Source organism: Strigops habroptila, chromosome 9 (assembly GCF_004027225.2).
Source record: "Strigops habroptila isolate Jane chromosome 9, bStrHab1.2.pri, whole genome shotgun sequence".
Taxonomy (NCBI): domain Eukaryota; kingdom Metazoa; phylum Chordata; class Aves; order Psittaciformes; family Psittacidae; genus Strigops; species Strigops habroptila.
The window spans coordinates 15,230,985-15,256,248 of NC_044285.2; the positions used below are offsets into that span (position 1 = coordinate 15,230,985).

Here is a 25,264-nt window from a genome sequence, read left to right on the forward strand (position 1 = left end):
AGGTAAAGTTAATGGTTTCTAAACACTGTACTGGAAGGTTGCTCAACCTGATTAGTCACATACTGTGGAGTTGCTCCTTTTTTTATTTTAGCTGTTGAGTTGTATTAAAAATTTGAGCTGGAGTAGCTTTGTTAACTGACTGTGGGGATAACAGTTCTCTCTGGTTTCAGAATGTGGAAATATCTGCTAATACCTAATTAACTGCACTTGACAACTTAAAAAAAAATTGGGAGGGAGAGGGAAGGAATTGGTCATTGTGATAAGAGCCTGAAAGAGGATTCAGTTGAAGGTAGCTCTAGTATTGTAGAAAATTCTAAGGTCTGAAGTTGTGAAAAGTAAAGTATTGAATACACATCAAATGTTTTACCTCGATAAACTCAATGCAGTAATCTTGCAGTTGATTTACATAGGGTTTCTCTGGTATGTCTTAACAGTATACAAGAGCATACTTGAATGTTTGGAGTGGGCTATGGTTTTTTATTGGGGGGGGGAATGTTTGGGGTTTTTGATTGGATTTTGTTGTGGGGGTTTTGTGTGTGTGTGGTTGGTTGTTGGTTTTTTTTTTTTTCCATTTACCAATTTTCTTGGACCTTTTTCATCTTTAATTTGCCAAGCGAAAGGCAGCCCTTTCTGGAGTTCTATAATATTCACAATGGGACCTATAATATTCACAATGTTGTAATTGTGCTTTCTCTTTATCATTTCAGCTTTTTAGAGAGCATGTTAAAGTAGATGCATAGAACACAGCATAGCGTTAACCTGCACAGCCATGAGTTTCGCCTAATGACAGATATCTTTTACAAAGCGAAACCGTATCTCAGACTGTGCTGATCATTCCTCTAGAAAAAATTATGCGAAATACAAGGACAGGCTTCTTTTTTTGTTTGCAATAAATAATTTGTCTGCATAAATAATTCTGAAACAGAATTATTGCACAGCCTTAATTATCTTTGTGCATATTTGACTGGAGAGAAATGTAATTATTTTAAGCCTAAAAAGTTACATTTGGCATGCATGTTCAAGCATATTGAAGGGTATGATTTGTAAATACTTAAGGTGTGGGGGTATGCATACATTCGTATTAAAAACCAATTTGGGAAACTACTGTGTTAACATTTCTGTTCCCAAGTTAATAATTTGCTCTGATTTTTTGAGAGGATTGAGTTTCATGTAACTCTGAAATGATGCAGGACCATTAACAAATCTCCACACAAAGCACCATGCAATGATGACACTGATATATAGAGATGAGAAAATATAAGTTATAGCTTCTTAGGTGATCATCTATTTCTAACCATGATAAATGTATTTAAAGAGAGAATTGTCAAATTGTTTAGTTTATTTGAACTGTTAAAAACTACTACCTGTTCTAACACAAATTCACTTAATTTCTGTGCTTTTATTTCCCTTGAAGTATTTCCATTAGTGAGGCTTTCCATAGGCATTTCAAAAGATTCTTTTTGGAGAGAGGTCTCTAAAAAATTTATGTAATAGTAAATATTCAAGCTGTTCAGGGAACTTCTGCTAATTCAGTGTTATTTTGATGGTAGGAAGACTGGAACTTGCACTTTGTTTCATGTAATTACATGGAAAAGTGCATTGTCCAGTGACTTAGTTTTTATACTACTTGAAAAACATGCTTAATTCATTTATGAAACGTTTATTCTCATGTCATGAATGAAAAAATGATTAGCGCTGCACCAGTTAATTTTAGATTAAAACACTGACATCAGTTGTAACTGCAATAGGGTATGCCTCAAAGAATGTGTATTATGCTGGCTGTACTTCAGGACTAACACTTGCAGTGAGCTGAGAAGTAATTTTGGCTTAGAGTATGTGAATGCTGTATTGTTTCTTTTTCCAGTGGAAATATGTATTGATGGGAAGGTTTTGAGCATTTTATTTACATTGCAGATAAAATGGGAAGTTGAGCAGACTTCCTGTATAAAAGCGACCTATTTTTAGTAAAATGAAAGTGTGATTAGCGCTTTCTGTAGCCTTCTGCTGTTATATAAGGCATTTCTAGTTACTGAGTTAATTGGGACAGAAATGGGGCCAGCCGGAAAAATAGCTATGCAACTTGTCTGTATAGCGAGCAAGCAGGATGGTGCTTCTATAGGAACAAAGGATTGTATTGCTAGTAATGCTGCTCTGGCCTGGTAATGTTAGGGAAGAATTTTTTGCTCTAGATGGGCATGTGAAGGTTACATATGTGTCTGCTGAAGTCATACTGAAGGACAAAGAGCTTCTGCTAAGTATATAAGGCCAGCAGCATATATGTAAAGGTACTAGAGGACAGACTTAAGAAAGGAGGAGAATAATAATAATCAGAAAAGAAAATGCAAAAAGATATGGTAATAACTGAATTTTTAATAAGCAGGCATCAAAGAGATGTGATTAGTCTTGTAGCCTACTTAACAGCAATTTGTATTAAGGGTATGTCACAAAGTATTTCTTTGCGTGTTGAGGATTATCTAAAGTTACAGTGCATTTAAAGAATTAGTGTATACTGTGCTGGATAATGTTTCTTTCTGATTACCACAAGAAATGACAGTAACAGATCTTTCTAACCAAATAAGTGTTTAGTAGGTTAGTTCTTGTAGTTAGAGTTATTAACTTGGCTATTTTTGAAAAATTAAGACATGTGTGGATCAGGATTTTTGTTTGGTGGTTTTGTGTTTTTTGTTTGATGTGGTTTTTTTCAACAAATCCTTTTAGAAAACCTTTACCAAAAAAAAAAAAGCTCCAAACAACACTATATAGGGTTTTTCCTCCTTTTCTTTTTCTATCAGGAAAGGTGGAACTCTGTGCTTTGGGAGCAGGAGAGTATTGAAGTACAAAATCCCGACACCTGGGAATTAACTGTTTGCCATAAAAGGCAGTTGTCATCATTAAATCTGGGATGACCAGGTCAACCTATTGAGGAGATGGAGGAGAGTTGAGGGCATGAGGACGATGTAAGAACAATTATGTGTAGTTTAACAATACAGTTGAAGGTGCAAGTGCTTTCAGGGACATGCTAGTCTGAATGTTGATCAGTTGGTTTTAATTGAACTACTGGTCTGACAGTTAAAATGACTGCAAGCAGCAACATTTTTGTTGTGAAATGCACATTTTGATTTTGTGTTTGTTTTAGGTAGCTCAGAAACGTTTCTCCAACCCTTGGAGGACCTGTATACACACCTATAGACAGAATCCTCTTTTGACTTCCCTTGTCAAAGGTGGCAAAATTTCAACTTTTCATGTAATTGGATCTCTGTAATGTTGCAATGTATATTTTCTGACATGGTTGTACAGGTATTTGATTTTCAGCTTGGATTTAAAGGACTGGGGGTGCCATTTGGAGGCAGCCAGTCTGTGGAGTGAAATCTAGCCAAAGCTAAAATTGGAACAAGTTTTTAGCCTCACATGCTCTGATTTGACAGTGAAGCTGAAGCCCAGGAAATGAGAAAGTGTTGTTTAAAAAAAAGCTGGGTAGCATTTTGCATTGTCATAAATTGTTCACCTAATAGCACTTAAAATCCCTTCAGGGTCTGACATGTTTGATATTTTTGAGCAGCTAGTGCTAGACAGGCCTTTCCTTTTCCTTTAAAATATAGTGCTGTTGAGAAGCTGCTCCAATTTTTGTTCAGAGTGGCTTAGAATGATAAGACTGAGTTTATTCAGTACCCTCCTCTTGATTCCTCTAATGTATTTGTTGTCCGACTCCCAGAAATGTTGAATGTAGACATCCAATATTTTAAAAGCCAGAGGCTGGTAAAAATATTAAACATATACCACCACTTCATGTTGAGATTATTTTAGCAGGTTGGAGATAAACATGTATCCAGTAGAAATGGGTTGCCTGTTGGTAGAGTTTATTGTTTTTCAGTTATTTAATCCCTCCTAAAACTACAGCATATTCACTGCTTTTCTCACAAGTGACAGATGCAGCTCATAATTCAGAGCTTTTATCACAACAGTATTACCGGACAAGGAAGTGAATACAGATCCTTTTTATCATGCCTTTTCATAGAGAGGGCTTGGGGAAGAACTGGAAAGTGGTGAGGAAAGAAGCACCTGGCTTTGTGAGCAGTCGACATTAACCACCGTTGCTATATCTAGCTGCTGTGAATTGGAGCTTTAAATAGCTACCGTAATAGAAGTTAGCGTGGAATTCACTTCAGCACTTCCCTGTAGCTGATGCAGCTTTCTGTGCTTTAAGGATGCTACTTCTAGAATTGGCTTGCTGTAGCATCGCTGATAGAACTAAGATTTATGTGCTTGGTTAAGAACAGTCAGAGTTTAGGATTAGCCCGTATTAGCATGGCTCACAGTCAGACAATTCTGTTGACTCTCTTTTCCACCAGGGTGCAGACTCCCAAGCAATTTGTATGGTTTTGGAAATTTCTCCCATCATGGACAGCTGCTATTGAAAGTGTATTCCAAATAAGTCTCAGGTACAGAAAAATTTTCATCTTCTAACAAGTGTGACCCAATGGTAAGGGACCCGCAGGTTTTTTTAGGGATCCTTGTCAGAATGGTGACAGCTCTAAATCAAAGTCACAATTAAAGAATTATTTTCTTGGCAGGATATTATGATCAGTATAGCACAGAATTTATTCTTAGAGTGGCACAACATTTCTACAAGCAGAATCAATATAGTACAATCTATAAGTAGTGTAATACAGAGTTTATAACACATAATTTCTAATCACCTGGACCATCTGCAGATCAGGTCAAATTTTAATGTGTTTTGCTGTATTGATGTAACAATCATAATGTAGACTCAAAAATCATATAAAAGAATGCGTGAGTCGGTCCTCACAGGAAGCAGCCAATGGTGGGGGTGTCCCTGGCCACTGGGGGTCACAGTTCTCACTGTCCAGCAGCAGTTCTGGTCCATGTTCCCGCTTAAGATTTGTAACTGGTGATTTTATAGACAGTGCTCTGTGTGCTGTTATGCTTTCCTGCTCTGTGACAGTCATCAACACCACCTGGTTGGCCGGGTGCCTGGGACCTCCAAGGACAACAAGGAGGGGAGTACTCGTCCTGTCGCCCAGGAATCCTGAGGCTGTTAGGGAGGGGAAGAAGAAATATGTTTGGTTTGTCTGCTTGGTTCTCAGGACCTTCAGAGCCTGAGAATGGGGGGAAACAGAATGAATGTGACCTGCTCAGTCACAGGGTGGCTGCTTGCCTCAGAACAGCATTAGCTATGCTAACTGTATTACCAGGGCTTGGGAGCAGGGCATACTGCTCACACCTAATTCAAGAAGTTGGAAAGTTGAAGAAAGGAATTCTTGTTAACACTAGCAGGATATTTATTCATAAAATGTTACCTGTTTTAAGCTGAATTACTATGAGGTACAAAGTACCAGCAAGTGAAAAAAAGCATTAGGTGCACTTGCTGACAGCTGTCCATGAGCAATGTATAGACAAGGAAGCGCTCTCTGACATCTGTAACACTGTTGTGGATGCTGGGTGGTGTGAGAAGTTTCAGTTAAAGTTTGTAACCTGGACTTTCTACTCTGACTGCATAGTTGTGCTTGCTGCAACTGGCAGAGAGGCTGTAGACATCAGCAGGTCCTTGCTTGATCCAGTGAAAGCTTGTAACTCAAAATAAGCCATCTCTATGACTGGAATGTGACTGCTTATTTTAAATCTCTTCTGTTTTCACTTATGGCTTGGTCAGTCTGTCTCATTTGAAATTGTGTATTGTAAAATACTTTCACTATCTTACATGTAATATTTAAACTAGTTAAACAATACATTTTGTCCTCTCTGTATTTTAAATTTTAGCATTTGGCTGTGTTTGTTAGATACTGATGTTTTCAATTTTTCCCAAAATTTTCAAGTTCTGAGAATTAATTTTGTCATGTATAACTTCCAATTGTGAGAATTTGGTGAGTACCCGTATTTGGAAGCATTGCTCTTTCTGTCTTCAGGCACCAGTCTCTCTGGGATCAATATGACCAGGAACAGATAAAGGCCATTGGAAAATAAGGAGTGCAGCGTTTTTTTTTTTTTTTTTTTTCAAAACACAAAAATGTCGGTGGAGGGAGAAGAAGAAATAATCTGCTCTGACTTGCCATGGGGTAGAGCAGCTGAGAACATTCAATCCATACAGGATCTAAGTATTGACTTGAATGAGAGCAAATGCTTGAAGTGCTTAGCTTAGAAATAGCAAACTACTATTTTGAAATTTGCAGATTTCTTCAAGGAATCTAGCTCATTTACTTAGTAGGTTCTTTTGGCCCCGTGCTGTTACTATAGAGAATAATCCATAGCTCAATTTAAGTATTCGAGGGAGCTCAAACTTGTCACTGTCAGTATTACAGCTGTAGAGAAGTGTTTCCATGCATCTGAGTATCGGGCTGGAACTTTAGTCATTCTTCCTGAAGTGGAACTTGTTTCCTATCAAAACTTGTCTCTAAATTGATTTTTGTGGGGTTTTGGTGGTGGTTTTTTTTACCATTGATAGTTTCATTTTAACTTCCTCTAATCCATGATTGTGAATGCCACTGAAAGTGTAAAGACGTTTATAAACACCAATGGATTTGTGGTTTTCATTTTGTTGTAGAAATAAATTAACACATATTAGTTGGTGCATAGCATTTTCTCCTATTGCTGCTGTTTAGTTTTGAGACTTTAATACCTACAAAAACCATTAAAAAAAATAAAGTTATTAATCATAACAAACCACCACTGTTTTGCTAGTTTGAATGCTTATTTTGTTTTTATATTAGGTGACTGAATTTTGTTGGTGTTAAATCTAATAAAATTCACTGTAATTGCTTCCAGTACACAGTAGAATGTAAGCTTGTATATCTACACCCCTACTCCTCCCACCACCACCCCATCTTCTGCCTCTGTTTCTTTTACTTCAACATTTCCAGCAGAATTGATACCTTTTAATAATTAGGTCGTGTAGTTGACAGTTACACTTAATGTTTTGACATACACAATGAAGTTCTCTACCTACATGCATTTTAAGTCTAGTGAAAAAAAACAGTCTCTTGTAATGACAGCTCCTGAGATAGATGAAATATACAAACTTACTTCTTCCTGTTTCCTCATCAGGAAGTATTGATGAAGATGTTGTGGTGATTGAAGCATCCTCCACTCCCCAGGTTACTGCTAATGAAGAAATAAATGTTACCTCAACTGATAGTGAAGTGGAGATTGTCACAGTTGGTGAAAGCTACAGGTGAGATTTGCATCTCTTTGTATTAATGCAATTTTGCTTGACTCCAAGTTTGTCACAAGGCTCTGTGTCATTAAAAGCGCCTGAGGCAGTGTCATAGAAATTCTAACCAGGATGCATAGCATGCAGTTTTTTATTTAAAAAACCAACCAAACAAAACCAATCAAACAAAAACCAACCAACCAATAAAACCTCCAAAACTCCAAGCCCCAAACCACAGCTTTACCAAAGCTTGACAATTCAGCTAATTGAGAATTGTTGAGGTGGTTGCAGTTAGTGTGACCAGTGGGCAGAATTTTGGGGAAGCAAAGCTGTACCACTGTACAGCTCCTAGAGTGAGCAAATGTAGGCTGAGTTGACTAGGGATTAGTTGAGCATTTCTCAGGAAAGCATCCTACTCTTTTGAAGCTTCTGCTGTGTATGCTTTCCTGTTCTTTCATGCCTCTGTGGAAGTTCTGTTCCATATTTGTTAATTTTTGAGGAATATGCTGAAGTGGAGTTCCTTGGAGAAAACGTGAAATTGCCATATGTGTGGGACTGTTGGAGATGCCTGCCTATTGTGTATGTTTCCAGATTTGTGAACATGAAGACAAAATTGTAGAATATGAAGAATGATTCTACATTTTTTTTTTTTTTAATTATAAAATAGTGACAAGGGAACAATAGGCAGTAAATTAGGAAAATATTCCGTCTGTTTGTTGTCAGACAGTGCTTTCGCTGATGCAATTTTAAATTCAAAATAACAGACAAGTTTTCCTGCAAGAATCACATATTGCAATAAATATCACATTGAATAAACCAATTTTATGTTGAAGACAAATGTGTGAATAATGCAGATTTCATGAACACTTGGAACTAAATTGTTTGTTAAACTCCAGCATACAAAGGACGTCATACTCACAAAAATGTACATCTTCAATCTATAGCAAAGAAGAAGTGGGGAGAGATAAGAGAAATCAATGTCTTAAAGATTAATTTCTTCAACAATATTTCTTTATTTCCTTCTGTGTAAAAGAAAACAGCTGCAGAATCAACAGATGCTCTGTTTTGAGGTGATTAGAAACATGTTTCTAGAAATAGTTGATTTATCCACATAAATGTATTTATTGAGAACAATATGTATGCTTGGAAAGACTTGAGCTACATCAGGTTAATGCTTTAGCCTCTTGCAACTTGCATGTAAAGCTTTAACAGGAAAAAAAATCACGCTAGATGAAAGTCATGTGCTTATAGAACATGAATTCAAATCCCATTAAAGACAAATAAGATGCTTTTAAAAAATAAACAGCTTTCTCTCTTCCTAGCACCAATGAGAGTATTTTATGCATTAGCCATAAAGGACTTGGAAAAAAAAAAATAAATTACTACTTTCTTACCTTACCTTCTGCAATGCTACAGCCAAAACAGGAGCAGCAGGCCTCCCTCTTTTAATTGATGTTAGTCTTGTCTTGGCCTGGTGCCTGAAGTGAGAAGGAGACTGAACCAAGGGAACTTTCTGGTGAATTTAAATTTCTGGCCTGTTTGGTTTGTTAGACCTTCTAACATGCAGATTTCTCAAAGGCATTTGATTATGTATCTCTTTTAAAATTGTAACAATGGTTGAATTAGGTTTTGCTCTTTTACTATGCTTGCTCTCAACTGTTGCAAAAAGACATCACTGAAAATGTTCAGCTGAAAACTTTTTGAGAAGATCAGAGAAATTACTAAGTTTTATTTTGTATTGGAAAAAGTAATGATTCTGTGTGTTTAGTTTTGGTTGGTTTTGTTTGCTTGTTTAATACAGATAGAGAACAACTCCAGGAAGCTTGCTATGAGGAGGAAGAGTCTTAAATTCAAATCTTGAGCCTGAAATGTCAGAAACTTCTGAACTAGTCATTCATACTTTGTGCATAGGGTATTTCTTATGCAGGAAATTTTACAATTTACAGGTGAAACTTAGTTTGAAAGGAATTGACTCACTTGAATACGGGCGGGGGGGGGTTTGTATGAATGTACCTGAATGTCAGCTGATGGTTGAGCATGCGTACAAGCTTATTGGGCATTTTAGTACTTAAAGATCAGAAAGAAGGAAAGAAAATTCATGAGGTGTTTTAATCCGTCTCTTCCTGAATCCTCCTTTTAGTCATATCAATTTTTTTTGTGGGATGGAACAAAACTACTTGAAGAAACAAGGAAGGAAGCCAGCATTCTCCAGACAACACAGCCCATGGATCTCTTAGAAACTCAAAATTTGTGTTTAGACTTCAAAAAGCTAGAAACAAAAACAAAAACAGTTTTGTGTTGGAAGTGTTGAGGCAAAGCATCTGTTGTGATGTAGAACCAGGAACATGTTAGTGTACATAAGATAGTCTTTCACTTTTATCAATGTGTTGTGGGCAGGATAGATAAAGAACATAGAAATGGCATCTTCTATCTTAGTTAACTGCAGGGGAAGGGAAGATGAAGTAGGAGGTGAGACCTTAACCTCTCCTTGTATTACCAGAGTGCACCTTGGGTCACCAAAGAGGTGATCAGAGAGGTAAATTTCATTCTGGAGTGTTAGTAGGACACACACAAAGCACAAACAAATCAATTTGGATATTATCCGAACCCAGACTTGAAAGAAAATTTTTAAACCAACCCAGTCTTTAAAGTACAGTGATTACTGAAATGGAGTGGAAGTGCAAGCCAGTGGAGAAGACTGTAGCAAGCATGCTTTTTGCATTACAGGAAAATATGCTGATCTTTGTTAGTGAGTTACACAGATGGGTTAAAGGGAGTACAGGCAGAAGAGAAATGTAGACTGAGCTCCATGGTGATATGTGCAGTGGGTTTGGTTTGTTTGTAGTGAAGTCATTCCCTTTTCTTCACATTTTCCTCTTCTGAATTTCTGAAGTCTGAGTACATTGTTTTTTCTGAACTGGAAAATAAGAGACACTTGATTTATGTAAATACCGGAGAGTCAGAGGTTTTTAACAGCAAACTGGTAAATACTATGCTGTAAAAATATTCTTTTCTTAATTACAGACAGTATCCTCTTAACTTAAATTCCAAAGCATCACTGATTTGAGTGCTTGGGTTTGTATGGCTGAATTGAATAGAAGAGGTGCTAAGTGTTATGCTGCAGAGATAAAACCATCCCTGTCCTTAGGCATAGGTTACAGGCTTCGGATTTTTCTCTCCTCAAACCACATCTCATCATTTAAGTGTTACATGAAGTTGTGCTTGGTCTTTGAGGAGAGGAGAAACCTAATATTCAAGAGGGAAAAGTCCAGAGATTTTGCACTTTTAGGACATTTTTGAAATTTAAAATACAGAAATTACCTTCTGAAAATATTCTGTCACAAGTTAAAATGCAGAAGAACTTAATGTTTACAAATGTTCACTGTCTTTACAATTCTGCCAGCATTCATAAATCTGCTGTTTCAGACTGCATAGGAATAGCGTAGGATTTGGAGACTCTTCATTTACTATTAACAAAGTTAAAACATGACATCAGATATAACTGCTGCCCTACTGTGGTTGTAGAGTTTCACAGTGAATGTTTGATAAGTTTCCTGTATGTATTTCACAGGAACATGGTTTAAAGACATTTAAACTCTACCTGTTGGATATTTGCCATTATGTTATCTGGTAAAGGCTGCAATAATGTTTGTAAGTACACATGTAGTGAATGCGGAGCAATGGGGTATTCCAACACAACAAAACGCTTTTCTAGTAATAACAATACTAAATAATAATTAAAAAATAGTACAAATCTTCTCAAACACTGAGGAGAAAAATTAATAATGGCAAAAATTAGGTCAGTACTTAAGGCATTAACTTGTTTTAAGGTCTCGTTCAACACTTGGACATGCAAGATCACACTGGGGCCAAAACTCTGGTTCTCATGCTGCACGACCTCAAGAACAGCGGAACCGCAGTAGGATCTCCACAGTCATACAGCCGCTGAGACAGAATGCAGCAGAAGTAGTGGACCTTACAGTAGATGAAGATGGTAAGTTGCATTGATCTGAGAAATCTCTTCCTTTTTCAGAAGCAGGACGATCAATGTAAGGGGAGAGAAGTTAATTGCATTGGTTACAACACACCATTCTATGAAAATATCTTGATTCTAAACAAACCAATTTCCAGGCCTGTCAGAAAATCCTCTTATGGCTTTGCTTTTAAAATTAAAAGTTTATCCATTCCCAGTGGGTCTACTAGATGTAATTTTTCTTCCAAAACTGACCTGAGTGTGTGTGGTGTGTGTCTGAAGGCTGACATTACAGAACAGCTTGGAACTACTTCTTTTATAAAATGCACTTCAATACAACACTGTAGAAGTAAAATCTATTGCTCCCTGTGCTTTGGAATAGTCACTGTTCTTGCAGGCTTTGGAGTAAAAATTATTTTTAAAAAGGAAAAAAAAAAAACCCAAAACCAAAAAATCCCAACAAAACAAAAACCAAACAAGCCAGAAAACAAACCAATAACCCCAAACAAATGAAGTTTGTTAGGTTTCTGAAGCTGCAACCTGTAATTGTTTCCTAACATTAGAATCTGCTGGCATTTAATAGATCTTTCTGCTGAAAGTCATAAGAGCAACTTCCATGTATTGACAGAAGTTTAGAAGGAAAAACTAAAGCTCTTGTAATGTTTTGCAGTTTTATTTTTTGTTATTGGTGGTGGTTTGGGGGATTTCTTGGGTTCATGTTACTTTTAATTTTTAACAGAAGTTTTGTCCTGTTGTGCTTCCATCCCTGAGTATATTGCAAGCTAGTATCTTGCAATATCTTATTCTTCAAGTTGTCTTGATTTTTGGGGTGAGTTGGAGAGTTGGAAGAGTTTGTAATTGGTTTTTGTTTTCTGATGTTTTGTTTCTGATTTACAGATTCTTTTCTTTATAGATTTACTGTGAAGTATTGTAACTCTATCGATGAAGGGGAATTATAGAATGGTTTGGGTTGGAAAGGACCTTAAGATCATCCAGTTCCAACCCCCCGCCATGGGCAGGGACACCTCACACTAGACCATGTCACCCAAAGCTCTGTCCAGCCTGGCCTTGAACACTGGCAGGGATGGAGCATTCACCACTTCTTTGGGCAACCTCCCTCACAGTAGAGAACTTTTCCCTCTAACTTGAACTTCCGCTGTTTAAGTTTGAACCCACTACTCCTTGTCCTGTCACTACAGTCCCTGATGGAGAGTCCCTCTCCAGCATCCTTGTAGGCCCCCTTCAGATACTGGAAGGCTGCTATGAGGTCTCCAAGCAGCCTTCTCTTCTCCAGGCTGAACAGCCCCAACTTTCTCAGCCTGTCTTCATACAGGAGCTGCTCCAGCCCCTGATCATCCTCATGGGCTCCTCTGGACTTGCTCCAACAGCTCCATGTCCTTCTTATGTTGAGGACACCAGAACTGCACACAGTACTGCAAATGGGGCCTCACAAGAGCAGAATAGAGGCCATCTATTGCTTTAATTTTACTCTTTAAACACTTCAAATTATTGAATTTAGTCTTAAATTCAGGAATCAAATTATTTTTGAAAAGGCTATTGCTGAATAGGCTTTTTACTTTTGTAATGTGTGTATTTAAGATGGGACAGAACTGTCTGTATTGCCGATGGTGAGTCCACACAGTAACAGGCTAGCAGGGTGATTGGGGCTGTTAGAATTGAGAACTGTTTGACTGCAGGATTGCTTTCAGAACGTATTAGCATCCAGTCTCGAGCCACTGTGTGATCACGTGGCAATGTTAGGCTATAGGTGTCCTATATACATGCTGGGTTTTTTCCTGAATTTTAACATTAATACATTTCTCCCAAAATTCAAATTCGGTATATTTGAATGCCACAATAAAATCCATAGGATTTTAAATGTAGGTAACGGGTCATGGTTTTTTAATGTAATGAGTTTAAAGACTTGCAAGAAGGGAGAAATGTTTATTCCTTTGAGTTGCTGAATATACCTACAACATGTAGAGAGAAATCTTGAAAACTAGTCATATTTTATTTTGAGACTTTGTGTAAAAGAAGTATTTGAAGTGTCTTGATGCCTTTTTTTTTTTTCTCCTCATATCCATACAGACATTTTTACTAACAAAGCAAACCTGAGCTGTTTCTGATGATATTCCCTTTTATGGTCTCTCATATTCCTAATCATGTCATTGCGTTGTTCAGTAATCAGAGATAAATATCAAACTTGCCATCAAAGGCAGACTTTTTAAAGACTAGATTTGAATTTTGCTACCAAGTATCCTTTTAAATTTTAACCTGTTTACAATTGTGTAGTAGAGAACAAGATTTATGAAGTGTTTGGTTTATTTCCATGTATATTAAATATATTCTCAACTATTACCTTTACAATATGCAAAATGAACATGTATGTACTTTCAACAGATGTTTCAAATACTGATTTAATGAATCTGCTTTTAACTGAGCCTAGAAACCAAGTGTATCTTGATTCTAGCCTTTGGTACTCTGCATCTGGAATGATTGAAGTTTGTAAAGTGGCACTGCTAGTTTAGATGGTATTATGCTGCTCTTGGTTAGTTATCTAAAAGTCTTTCTGTGCTTTGTAGGCATTGAAAAAAAATGATAATGGTAATAATCAAAGAGTAATTTGTCTGTGGATTTATAAAAGATTTCAGCAAATGCGTTAAAGTACCAAAGTAATTTAATTTCCTTTCTAGTAATATTTTACTCAGTAAGTAAAACTTGGTATGTCAGATTTGGTTGGGAATTGATTTTCTATTAATCCTTAAAATTTGAGGTTTTTTTTTTTTTTTTTAATTAAAAAAAAAAAACAAACAAACCCAAACAAAACCCCAAAAACCTGTGTTTTCCACAAACAAGTGAAACAGAATTAACTTTTGTATTTTGTAGCTGTCAGGTTTTTGTGTTCCAACTTTCTTAGCATCTGGCAAGACCAGAATTGAGAATTTCTTGTAAAATAATAAAAAACCAGCAACAATAATAAAACAAAACAAACAAAACCCAAACCAACCCAAAAACCACACCAAAACCAACCAACTAAAAACCAAAAGAAAATCAACCAAACCAAACCAGCTACTTTTAAAGCTTAAATAACATGAAAGCTTTTTTTACTTTGCTAGAGCCGACAGTTGTGCCAACCACACCAGCTAGAGTGGAGCCGCAGGTCACGAGTTCTTCTACCAGTAACAGTTCTAGTAGGTCTACCTCAGAGCAGACCTCTGATTCATCTCAGCAGACCTCTGATTCATCTCCAGACGTCTCCAACATCCAGCCCTCTGCAACACCAGAGACAACTGCTAGTCTTCCCAGTGGCGGCACTGCTGGCAGTTCACCTGGAGGTACAGAATATGAGAACTTTCTAAACTGTTGTGTTGCCTCCTGGTACAAAAGAGGTAAAGGAGGTTAATGGTCATTTTCTAGATTAAATAGCATGTGAACTTCAGCTACTGAACATAACAGTAATAAGTTGAGAGGACAGGAATCTGATTTCTCCCCAAAGATAAAGGAAGTTATGCTGGTTCCTTATGCTTTTGCCTATGGAAATTATTTGGTTATACCCAGTGAACCACATCCTTGCTTTCTGAGGAGTTAGAATGTAGTTCACAGGGAATTAAGTCTTCCATTACAATGTGTTACAGGGGTGTTTTGTAATGTGTATTGTAAGGAAGTGAAGGATATATGTGCATTCCTTGAACCTCCCTGTATATTACCTCACTGGAAGCACATTTATACAGACCTGTATAGATACTGACCTTTATATGCTGTATATGCATAGCATTCATAACATATGTGAAACATGGGTGCTCTGCCCCTATCTGCAAGTCAGGTGAGGTACAGAAAATCTGAGCTGACCACATCTGCAGAAGAATTTGAGGTCCCTGCACACTAACCACAGGGACAATCTTTCCTCCTTTCCCTGCTGATAATGTGGCTTAAATAAGTGGAATAAGGCAAATGTCAGTTCACGTCCACTAGTGGTTCCCATGAGTACATCCACCTGAACCATTTGGCAGGCATGGCTTAATCTTCTTTTTTGTATCCAGTTTGTTTGGTTTAGTCTAGATCTGTTTTTCAGTCAATTATTTAATCATGAAGTACAATATTATTTTCTATTTAAGACGCAGTTTTACAGTGATCGGCTTTACTAATTTCTTTCATTTTGATATCAAACTTTCTTTATCTTCAAGATGATATCAGAAGAACTGCATCTAATACGACACTGGAAACTGGCCCTCCAGCCATGCCAAGGTTACCATCGTGCTGCCCTCAGCATTCTCCTTGCGGAGGACCTTCACAGACTCATCATGCATTGGGGCACCCACATACAAGCTGCTTTCAGCAGCATGGCCACCACTTTCAACATCACCACCACCACCACCACAACCCTCATCCAGCTGTTCCACTATCTCCTTCATTCAGTGACTCCAGCTGCCCTGTTGAAAGGCCACCTCCAGTGCCTGCACCTTGTGGAGCGAGCAGCAGTTCTGGCACCAGTTACCATGACCAGGCATGTTTAATTCTTGTGACTCTCCCTTGGCAATTTCAAGTTGTTACGTTTATGAGAGAATGAAATAGGATATTTGTTCTGTAGCAGGCATTATAGAAGGGAACTAAAAGAACATTTGAGCTATAATATATGGACACACAAAACCTGAAATTTTACAGTCATAATCCAACAAGTAATCACTGACAGCTGACATCCTCTTGATGACTGTAAGATGATAGTGGGTGTTTAAGCAAACCAAACATAAATACCTTGAAATATACTCTGCTGATCATAGCAGTTTTGCAATGCAAATGATTCAGCTGCTTTAAGAGAAGAAAAAAACCAAGTCTAATGTTCTGTTTATAAAAGGTGTAAAAGAGTTGCTCTTCTAAAACCACTGTTTTTTAAGACTTAAGTAACTAAAACCATAGCTCTAAACCAAGACCGTTATTATTAAGAACAGTACTCTGCTAACTTAATTTATAACATGCAGAACTATCAATCTGGTTTCTGTTTTAAGTGTAATACATTAGCACAACTGAAAACACTGGAGACTGGGGGTTTTGCATCCTAATATTTTAATGTATATAGCTGCCACGTACTCACTGATTTACCTATCATGGGGCTTTGGGGTTGGTTTGTTTTACATAGTGTGGTGTAATGAATTTGGTCTCTCTCACCAGATTCAAGAGCTTAGGAGTAAGAAATGTTATCTATAGTTAAAGAATGTTCCAGAGTTGAGCCTTAAAACTTAAAAATCTGGATCCCAGTTGCTTGTGATTGTTTTGGGGTTTTTTTACTCACATTATGTTTGAAGGTTACTGTTTCAATGTCTGAAGAATTGCTTGAAAAAAGATTGTTTGTTTACACAGCAGGCATTGCCAGTAGACTTAAGCAGCAGCGCTATAAGAAGTCATGGTAGTGGTGCTTTTCATGGAACATCTGCTTTTGACCCCTGCTGTCCTGGTTCTTCATCTCGAACTGCAATTTATGGGCACCAGGCTAGTGCTGGTCCAAGCCAATCAATAACAATAGATGGATATGGATCAAGTATGGTTGCGCAGCCACAGCCTCAGCCTCCTCCTCAGGCATCGCTCTCTTCCTGTCGGCATTATATGCATTCTCCTTGTAAGTACTGATAAGTACTGGGTATGTGGGGGGGGGATCCAGGCAAACATGAAAACAGCTTCCTGACAGCCTGTGAAAACTCTTTACTATCTGCTTGCTTTGATCTTGGAACTCTCCTAGCAAAACATATATTAAGAAATGTATTTAAACAGTTCAGCTTGTGTAGAGAATGTGAATGGGATCAAGGTGAAGTTAAAGTATTTTCTTCGGAGTGACCTTAATAACATTCAGACTTCAACAACTGTATTTACTATGAAAATATTTTTCATCTCCTTTGTATTTTAGCAATGCCTCTTTATTTCCTTTTCCTTGGTCCCTACCCCAGCCCATCCCCCCAGTGAGTTCTGCTTGAGCAAGCTCAGAAAGTCAGCTAATTTGTTTGTGTTTTCTTTGTTTGATTTTATGTCTCTACAGAACAGTGGGAAGGGTGGGTATTGGAAACAAACAAAAAACTTGAAGTAAAATTTCTCCCCATATATACCTTTTCCAGCATGCATCACACAGGGGTTTTGTTGTTTGTTTGGGGTTTTTTTAATTATTAGCATTATTTTCTTTTTACCAATGCTGGCAAGTGTAATACTTGTGCCTGCAGAAAGTGAGGGTTTCTTGTAGGGTATATTGCTGTCATTACTTTATTTAAAAATTGCATAAGCACATATTCCCATATTACCACTGTTTACACTGGTGTAATAATATTGAAGCATTTGTGTAAAGATAGTTTTTTAAAATAAATTTGTTATAACCTGCAACTGACCACATTAAAACCACCTGATGTTTTCATTGCAGATGCTTCTTTGACCAGACCTCTTCACCATCAAGCTTCTGCATGTCCTCACTCTCATGGAAATCCTCCACCACAGCCACAACCTCCACCTCAAGTAGATTATGTTATCCCTCATCCAGTGCATCCTTTCCATCCTTCAATCTCCTCTCATGCATCTTCTCATCCTGTTCCACCTCCACCACCAACTCATCCTTTAGCCAGTGCAGCTGCTCCAATACCACAGCATCTTCCTGCAACACACCAGCCTATATCCCATCACATCCCTGCAACAGCACCTCCACCACAGAGGCTACATCCTCATGAGGTGATCCAGAGGATGGAGGTCCAGAGAAGAAGAATGATGCAACACCCAACGTATGTCACAAATGTACTCAGAGCAATATCTAAACATATAATTCATTTCCCTCAGGTTTGTAAAATGTTGCATGTGAATCTCAAACTGTTAATTGCATGGTTAGGAGCTATTAGTATGAAACCATGGTAAGAGGTGTCGTTACATACCACCAGAGTCATGTGAGCATTAAGACTGAACCTGTTCCTTACATCTCTGAATAATGTCTCCAGGTAAGGCATGAATGGACATGGAAGACAAGGGAAGCTTATGTTTCCCTTGTCTATTACTCATCCTCCAGATAACAGGCAGGAATTACTTTCAAGCTGGAAAGTACATCACGAGTTCCTTTCAGATGTGTTCCTTGACATTGTTTTGCCTTGTTTATGTTGCTAAGATTCTTTTTGTATAACTGATTTATATAAACATTTTGAACATTTTAAAACAAAATGAACAATTTATCATAAGAGACTGTCTACCAGATTTAATTCAGATTGACCTTAGATACTTACCTAGCTTTATTATGCCTTTATGTCTTTAGAAGAAAGACTGAATAGTATCTGTATGAGAATGTGACCAATGTTGAGATGTAGTTTTGGTGTTACTGTTTAAGAGATGCCATTGTTGCTATACTAGATTCATGACATTTATATGAACAGAAACCAGTCCCCTACTCGCTGTCATGTCTTGTGTGGGTACAACAACTCTAACTTCCTTATGGTCTTGGAATCAGCTGTGAAATGTGCAAAAGGCAGTGTGTGAAGGTGCACTGCATTTGCAGAACATAGAGATTCTCTCTTTATTTTAAATCTCATCACCCACTTTAGACTAACATTGTGGGATAGAAAGCCTAGGAGTTTTACATTCATAGAATCATTTCACATTTATTTCTTTTAGACTCATTTTAGGCAAAATGGCTCTATGTGACATAAAATTTGTATGGAACTATGGAAGTTGTTCTGTGGGTTTTTTCTTTATTAAAATGTTCTTCCAGGTTTTTCTGTATTATCTATACAGAGGATAAACTGAAGGAAGGTGAGACTAGGAGTAGGTTCTGCTGATCGGTCTATTCCTATGTTGGTCTCTATCACTGGAGAAAACTAGTACTTCTAACATAGTTTATACAAGCTTGACAGATTTCTCTGGAGAAGTGTTAATTTACAGTGATTGGAACAGTCTGCTGTTAAGTAACTTTTTATTTCTCTAGACAGGTAAATTTACAAAATGTCTGTTGTACTTTGGCAGGTAGTTTAAGGTGGTACTTAATCCGAACACATTGTACTGCTTCTGGCACAATCCAAGTTTCTACGTTGACGTAAAAACCAACCAACCAACCTACCCAACAAAAAAAAAAAAAAACCAACCCTGAAAACTTTCTATATTCAAAGCAATGGAGTGAAAAATACCAATTCAGTTCTTTCTGGAAGTGGGTAAAGTAACAGAAGTCAGCCAGCAGGTTCTTTGAAGATTTTTTTTTTTTTTTTTTTTTTTTTTTCCCCAAACTTGTAGTTCTGTACCAGCTGGCATGGAAAAAACTGTGCACTCTTACTACTTGAGCAATGAGGCAAATTTGTCCTCTGATTAGTTTTCCTCTCATTACTTTTGCTGGTATGGTTTTATTGAAAATTAGCTGCAGTGTAGCTGTGAATGACTCTGAATCTCAACATGACTGTCATGTGGCCTTTGCTTTCCTACCTGCAGTTTGAGGTTAGGACTAAACACTTTGTCAGTCCTTCTGTAGTGAAGTCTGCCAAGGGCAGATGACAGTAGCTGAAGCTGGCTGTGTCTTTGAATATGAGATCTGTACTATAATTAGTTTCTAACTTGTATCTAAAGTTGAAATTAAAGTACTGTATGGGGAGTGTTGTTTTGGGTTTGGGGTTTTTTTTTGGTTTTGGGGTTTTAATTTTAAATGCATTCCAGTAATTCAGTCAGTAATGTTTTGATCATGGATGTTGCTTACTTGATATTAACAAGTACGTGAAATTTACTTGCTGTTTTATGTTGTTCAGACGTGCTCATGAGCGGCCTCCTCCACATCCTCACAGAATGCATCCCAATTATGGTCATGGGCATCACATTCATGTGCCTCAGACAATGTCTTCCCATCCTCGGCAAGCTCCAGAGAGATCTGCCTGGTTAGTAATCAACTACTGTTTTAGTTCTTGGGGACTTGGGTCAGCAGACCATGATATGCTGATCACAGTGCTGATAATGCTGGCTGTGATTTTAGAAAGTGCTGCATGCATCTGGGGTTTAAAATGTGATGAGGCTATTAATGGCTTTGAAATACTGTTTTGAGTACTCAATATCCTAAATTTACTTCTAGAGGGTTTCATCCATTGCTTTTAAAATGGAATTAAGTGTTACTGGCTCTAGTTATTTCAAGTATTGATTTTCAAACAGGCAAGTAAAGCATTGCTGAACACTATTAGCACATTTATGTTCTTTGTGAAATAGAGTTTTGGATTTGAGTTACAAACAATTCTCTCTTGTCTTTGAACTTATTCAAATTGCATCAGGCCCACTCATGAAGGTTATATTTAAGTTCCACAATATATTTATTATGGTCAAATATATCTTTGTTTTTAACAAGGGAAGAGGTGCATGTGTGACAGCTGCTGTTCCCACAGTGAGAGCTACAGAGGAGACTCCATGCTGATTATATTTCTGGGCATGATAAATGTGGAGTTTTCTCTACAGATTTATCATACTAAATCTTCACGGTTGATTCAAAAACAACTTTTAGTTACATTAAGATGGTTCTTTAGCAATGTTTAAACAAGTTTTTAAAAAATCCTTATGTAAAACTGTTGTGGTAGCTGTGCTGTAGTGTATGCTTTCCAAAGCAGTGGAATGGTATCTAGGAGTCAAGATCTACCTTTACTGTAATGCCACTTTTGTTCATATGACAGGGAACTGGGAATTGAAGCTGGTGTGACTGCAGCTACTTACCCTCCAGGGCCCTTGCATCCTCACTTGGCCCACTACCATGCACCTCCTCGGCTTCATCACTTGCAGATAGGGGCGCTTCCTCTAATGGTAAGGCGATAGCATATGAAAAATGATAATCATTGCTCATCGTAATTATTTTATTTGCCAGGAAAATTACTTTAAGGTTTACTGCATTTAATTAGGCATGTATACATTGCTGTAAAAGTTAATGGTTCATCTGAAGAAGAAAATACTCCAGAGTTTGTGTGGTGCTCCCAGAGAGGTAGCTAGAACAGGCTCATTGTCAAATAAGAGGAAATGTTATAGGACACTAACGTTTCTAACTTCAGCTCTTGTAAAATGAAACACATTTAAGTTAAATTGTCACTTGCATTGCAATGCATTGACCCTCTGCATCTGATTTTTAAAGTTTAGATTCTTCTTTAATGTATTTTGGATTGTTAAAGGTACCAATTTTCCACCCAGTGCATGAGGATTAGCACTGATGCTTTGTTACAGTGTGTATACAGCACAGCTGGAGTTCCATCTAGAGTTGTGTGTTTTCAAATAATATTTGGTGGTCATCAATCTAATTCTGTGTGATAAAGATTATAATTTAAGCAGCAGGAATTGTGAGGGTAAACTAGTCCCATGTTACACATAACTTTTTTTAATCTACAGTAGAAAACTAAGGAAAATCAGCATAACTGACTTTTAGAGAGTATTATGTTTCAAAGAATGTTTGTAGGTTTCTTTAAAATATTCCTAATTTTGTTTAATGAAAACTCAAAGACCCAAATTTAGTTTAAAAGTATGTTCAGTATTTCTGTGTGGTAGTCTGTGTAGCTAAACCGTATTATTTAACTTTCTAAAAACTAGATAATCTACTAAAAAATGTGGGCTCATCTGTAAATGAATGCTAAAATTGTAATTAAAAATCAGCCTGCATGTCTTGCCCATCCAGAAGCCCTCTGTTAGTAGCCAGAATTGACATCTAGGGATTGAACTGTAAATTTACAGCCAATACTGTAATAGCTGTTTCTTCATAGTCTGGTCTTACATTGCTTGTTCTTTGCTATGTAGAATCCTGAAGTACTTCCCTGATATATCAGGGTTGGTAATTCATTGATTCACAGCTTGCATAATTAAGCACACGCTTTCTAGTGTAGAATTTGGTGTATTCATGTAGCCAAGAAGTTTCTTACTGCGTAACCTTACCTCCTGTGCATCATCTATTCAAATTAAGATTTTTCTGCATTCTCCTTCAGTTATGTGTCTCGTTTTAAGTAGATGAAAAAAGGCTTGCCTCTCGTACTGTTATTTCATGTGTGGTACTGTAACAGACAACATCAGTTGCCTTAGATTCTCAAAGAGAAAGGGCCCTCCTAATAGTTCAGGGACCAGCAACTGCGTTAGGAAGCAGCAAGTTAAACATACGCCTATTTTACCTCATTTTGTATCAGGGCTGATAAAGCAAGTTTGGGATTTATTTCCACTATTGCTGTGAAGTTTCCAGAAACTTCATTGTTCAGCTGATCCTTACATTACAGTGTGATGAGAAACTTGGAACTGTATTTTAACTCTCATAGGGGTATTCCTACAACTAAAATGTTACACAACCAAGTAGATGGGACCCCACTGTTCATCTTTATAGCAGCAGAATGGAAGAAAGCTTTGATAGAGAATCTTCAGAAGCATTTCCTGAGTATGTGATTGAAATACTTTAGGGAGTTTTGCCCTTCTGCTCAGGAACTGGCGTTACTAATTGATAAGTGCCAGACAAAACAGGGTTTTTAACGCTACAGAAACTTGTTTGTGTAGGGATATCTAGTCCTCGTAACAGTAATTCATGAATCTCTGGATGAAATGTTACTGAAGTTCTTTGCACTTTGAGATTTTGTACACACTGTACTGACAGCGTGTTTCACAGTGTAGATAGAGTGCTGTAAGCAGTAATTCCTCACATGTTTGGGATCTGTTTTGAACTTTGCTGTGATCAGACTGAGCGGTACAACTTTGAAGTTGTGTTCTGAGTCTGACTAATTTGAAGTGTGTTCTGATTACACAAACTAGAAGAACACAGAAGCAGGTTAGAGCACTGCTAGACGTTATATATACAATGACTTCAAAGCATTACAAATGCCTTTTGATGATTCTACCCCTTCTGTGGCCATAATGAAAGCCAAAGGTTTCTTCGTTTGCATGTAAGTGAGAATATAGCAGATCTGTCAACAAAATTTACTTTGAATATAGAGCAGTTAGTGAAGTTTTTCATCTAACAAACTGAGCTGGATATTAAGCACAAGTGCTATTTTAGTTTTTATTAAAGAGCAATAGATGAATTGCAGCTGTCACCTGGGTTTTTTTAATTGTAGCTTCAGGAATAGGTGCAGGGGAGGAGAGGCTGAACTGGGATTAGAGTCCTTCTGCTAAATGGTTAATGTTACAAGGAGTGCTTTCTTCTTTCAGTACATACAGAGGGTACTAACTAGCAATTTACAAGGCTCTTTAGTAGTATTCTTGATGCAGATGTCATCAAATGTTGATGTTCTCCATTCTTTATGTGGAGTCGGTGTCTTTTAAAGTAACTCATGCAGTAGCTCAACTAAAAAAATTGTCAAATCCACTTTCTGAAATAGCATGCTGCCCAATAGGCAAGTGTGCATTTTTGTCTGTTCTCAAGTACTAAAACCCATTCAAACTACTGCCAGACCATAAAGGGCATAATATGGGCGGTTCGAGCTTTAGTGACACTAGTACTCTGATGTATCAAATTTCAGATTTTAACGGGATGCAGATAACCTAATCTTCATGTAATCAGTGCCGGAATGTAGACTGCTGTTTCAATCCTTGGGGAGACAAAATGCTAAAGATAAGTTGAGGGAGATAAGTGTTCATCAGCTTTGGCAGTCCAAATAGAGGGTGGGGAAAACAAAATTTTCCTTATTAGCTTGGTTGAAGAAACTTTCACCTGTTTAAATGTTGCTTCAGGAGGAGTCCTAGATGAAAAGCAGTTAAAAAGAGCTTCCTTCATATCTGTGACAAGGATTAGGCTGCTTCCCTCCTTGATGTAACACAGTTACTTTAAGGGTGGTCCTGGCTCAGAGCAGTTTTTGTTCCCATTGGTAGTGCTTTAATGCTGTGTATGTGCTGTAGAAAGATCTCTGGCAGAGTGATTTTTACAATGGATTCCATTCTGGACAAATATCCATTCTGCAAACTTTAACATTTGCAGGAAGAATCAACTGAAGATCGGTGCATGGCATAAGTAATGAAACATCACACAAGAAAGGCAGGGGAGACAGGAATTTTGTCTGTTCCTCTGTTTTCTGCTGCGGGTGCTTGTTGTTAGATGCCACTTCAGTATCTGTTTACTCTGAATGACCTTGTCTGCTCTTTTGGCACTGCAGATGAAACGCTGTTTGTCTCTGAGTGCCGAGCACTAGTTATCACATCTGGGTGGACAGGATGAAAATTTCCATAATTTAATGAGCTGAAATAGATGGTAAAAAGAGCATGACTTTTTCATAATGGGCTATATACTAGCTGTAATTCTGACTTACGGCTGTAACCGATATCCAAGCTGAATTCCTTTTCTTCTGTTGCTTCAGGAAAGAGGCATCCTGGTTTGTAGTGAAATCTGGAAGGGAAAAGGTCCAAAAATAAATTGCCAAAAGCTGTTCCTAGTTTGGCCTGAGGAGGCCTTGAAATGGCCCCCTTCTCTCTACCGATGGCTCTCTGGTTTCCCAGATGTTACCTATTTACCTGAATGACCAGAATATTGTATTTAGCTATAAAACAGTTACTTTTTATAACTGCAGAGTTGAAAATATTTCTAACATTTTTCAGGCTTCATAGAATAAGAATGTATTAGAAAAATGGAGAATTAATGTTATTTACTATAAAGTTTCAAAAGTTGCAGGTGTTAATTTAGAAATTGTAATTTATTTCAGCTTTGAAACAGGAGCTTACTCTGAATATGAGTTTGTAACTAGGACACTTAAAAAAATCAGTGCTTTATATTTAAAATCTGCCCTGTTAAAAGAAAGGGTTATTTTTATGAATTGGATTTGTTCCTTTTTGTCATTTAATGGATGGGGGTTGAAGGTTAAAACTAGAAGGTCTTATTTCTCCTCCATTCCATCTTCTCTTCAAAGAGGAAAAATAAAATCTCTTCTGCTCTAAAACTGATAACTAAATTTTAAATGGAATATATAACTTAGTGTACTTTTATGCTTAAGTAAATGACCAACTACAACTGGGCTGGGATTTTGACTGGGGTTTTTTTTGTGGGGGTTTGGGGTTTTTTTAATAACTTAAATAATGAAGGCTATCTACATGTGTCTCAAATTGTTTCAGCGACCTGTTAATCAAAAAAGTTCCTGGGATATGCAGTTCCAGCCTCCTGACTCCAGCTTCTCCTGCCTTTTAAAATAGTGTCTTGTCAATTGTGAATTTCTGAGGGG

General features: G+C 37.4%; 1 protein-coding gene across 7 annotated transcripts in view; it reads left to right on the top strand.

The window, feature by feature from the left end:
• RNF111 (ring finger protein 111) overlaps positions 1–25,264 on the top strand; it is a 45,479-nt gene that overhangs the window by 11,875 nt on the left and 8,340 nt on the right. For 5 of the 7 annotated variants that reach the window (XM_030497691.2, XM_030497692.2, XM_030497690.1 and 2 more), the window contains 8 exons: positions 7,060–7,186; positions 10,996–11,159; positions 14,255–14,473; positions 15,323–15,642; positions 16,494–16,749; positions 17,536–17,887; positions 19,877–20,002; positions 20,780–20,906. In XM_030497691.2, the coding sequence (XP_030353551.1) occupies positions 7,060–7,186; positions 10,996–11,159; positions 14,255–14,473; positions 15,323–15,642; positions 16,494–16,749; positions 17,536–17,887; positions 19,877–20,002; positions 20,780–20,906 (1,691 nt within the window). The remainder of the gene's footprint in view (positions 1–7,059; positions 7,187–10,995; positions 11,160–14,254; positions 14,474–15,322; positions 15,643–16,493; positions 16,750–17,535; positions 17,888–19,876; positions 20,003–20,779; positions 20,907–25,264) is intronic. The other 2 variants (XM_030497686.1, XM_030497687.1) reach the window with 1 other exon arrangement.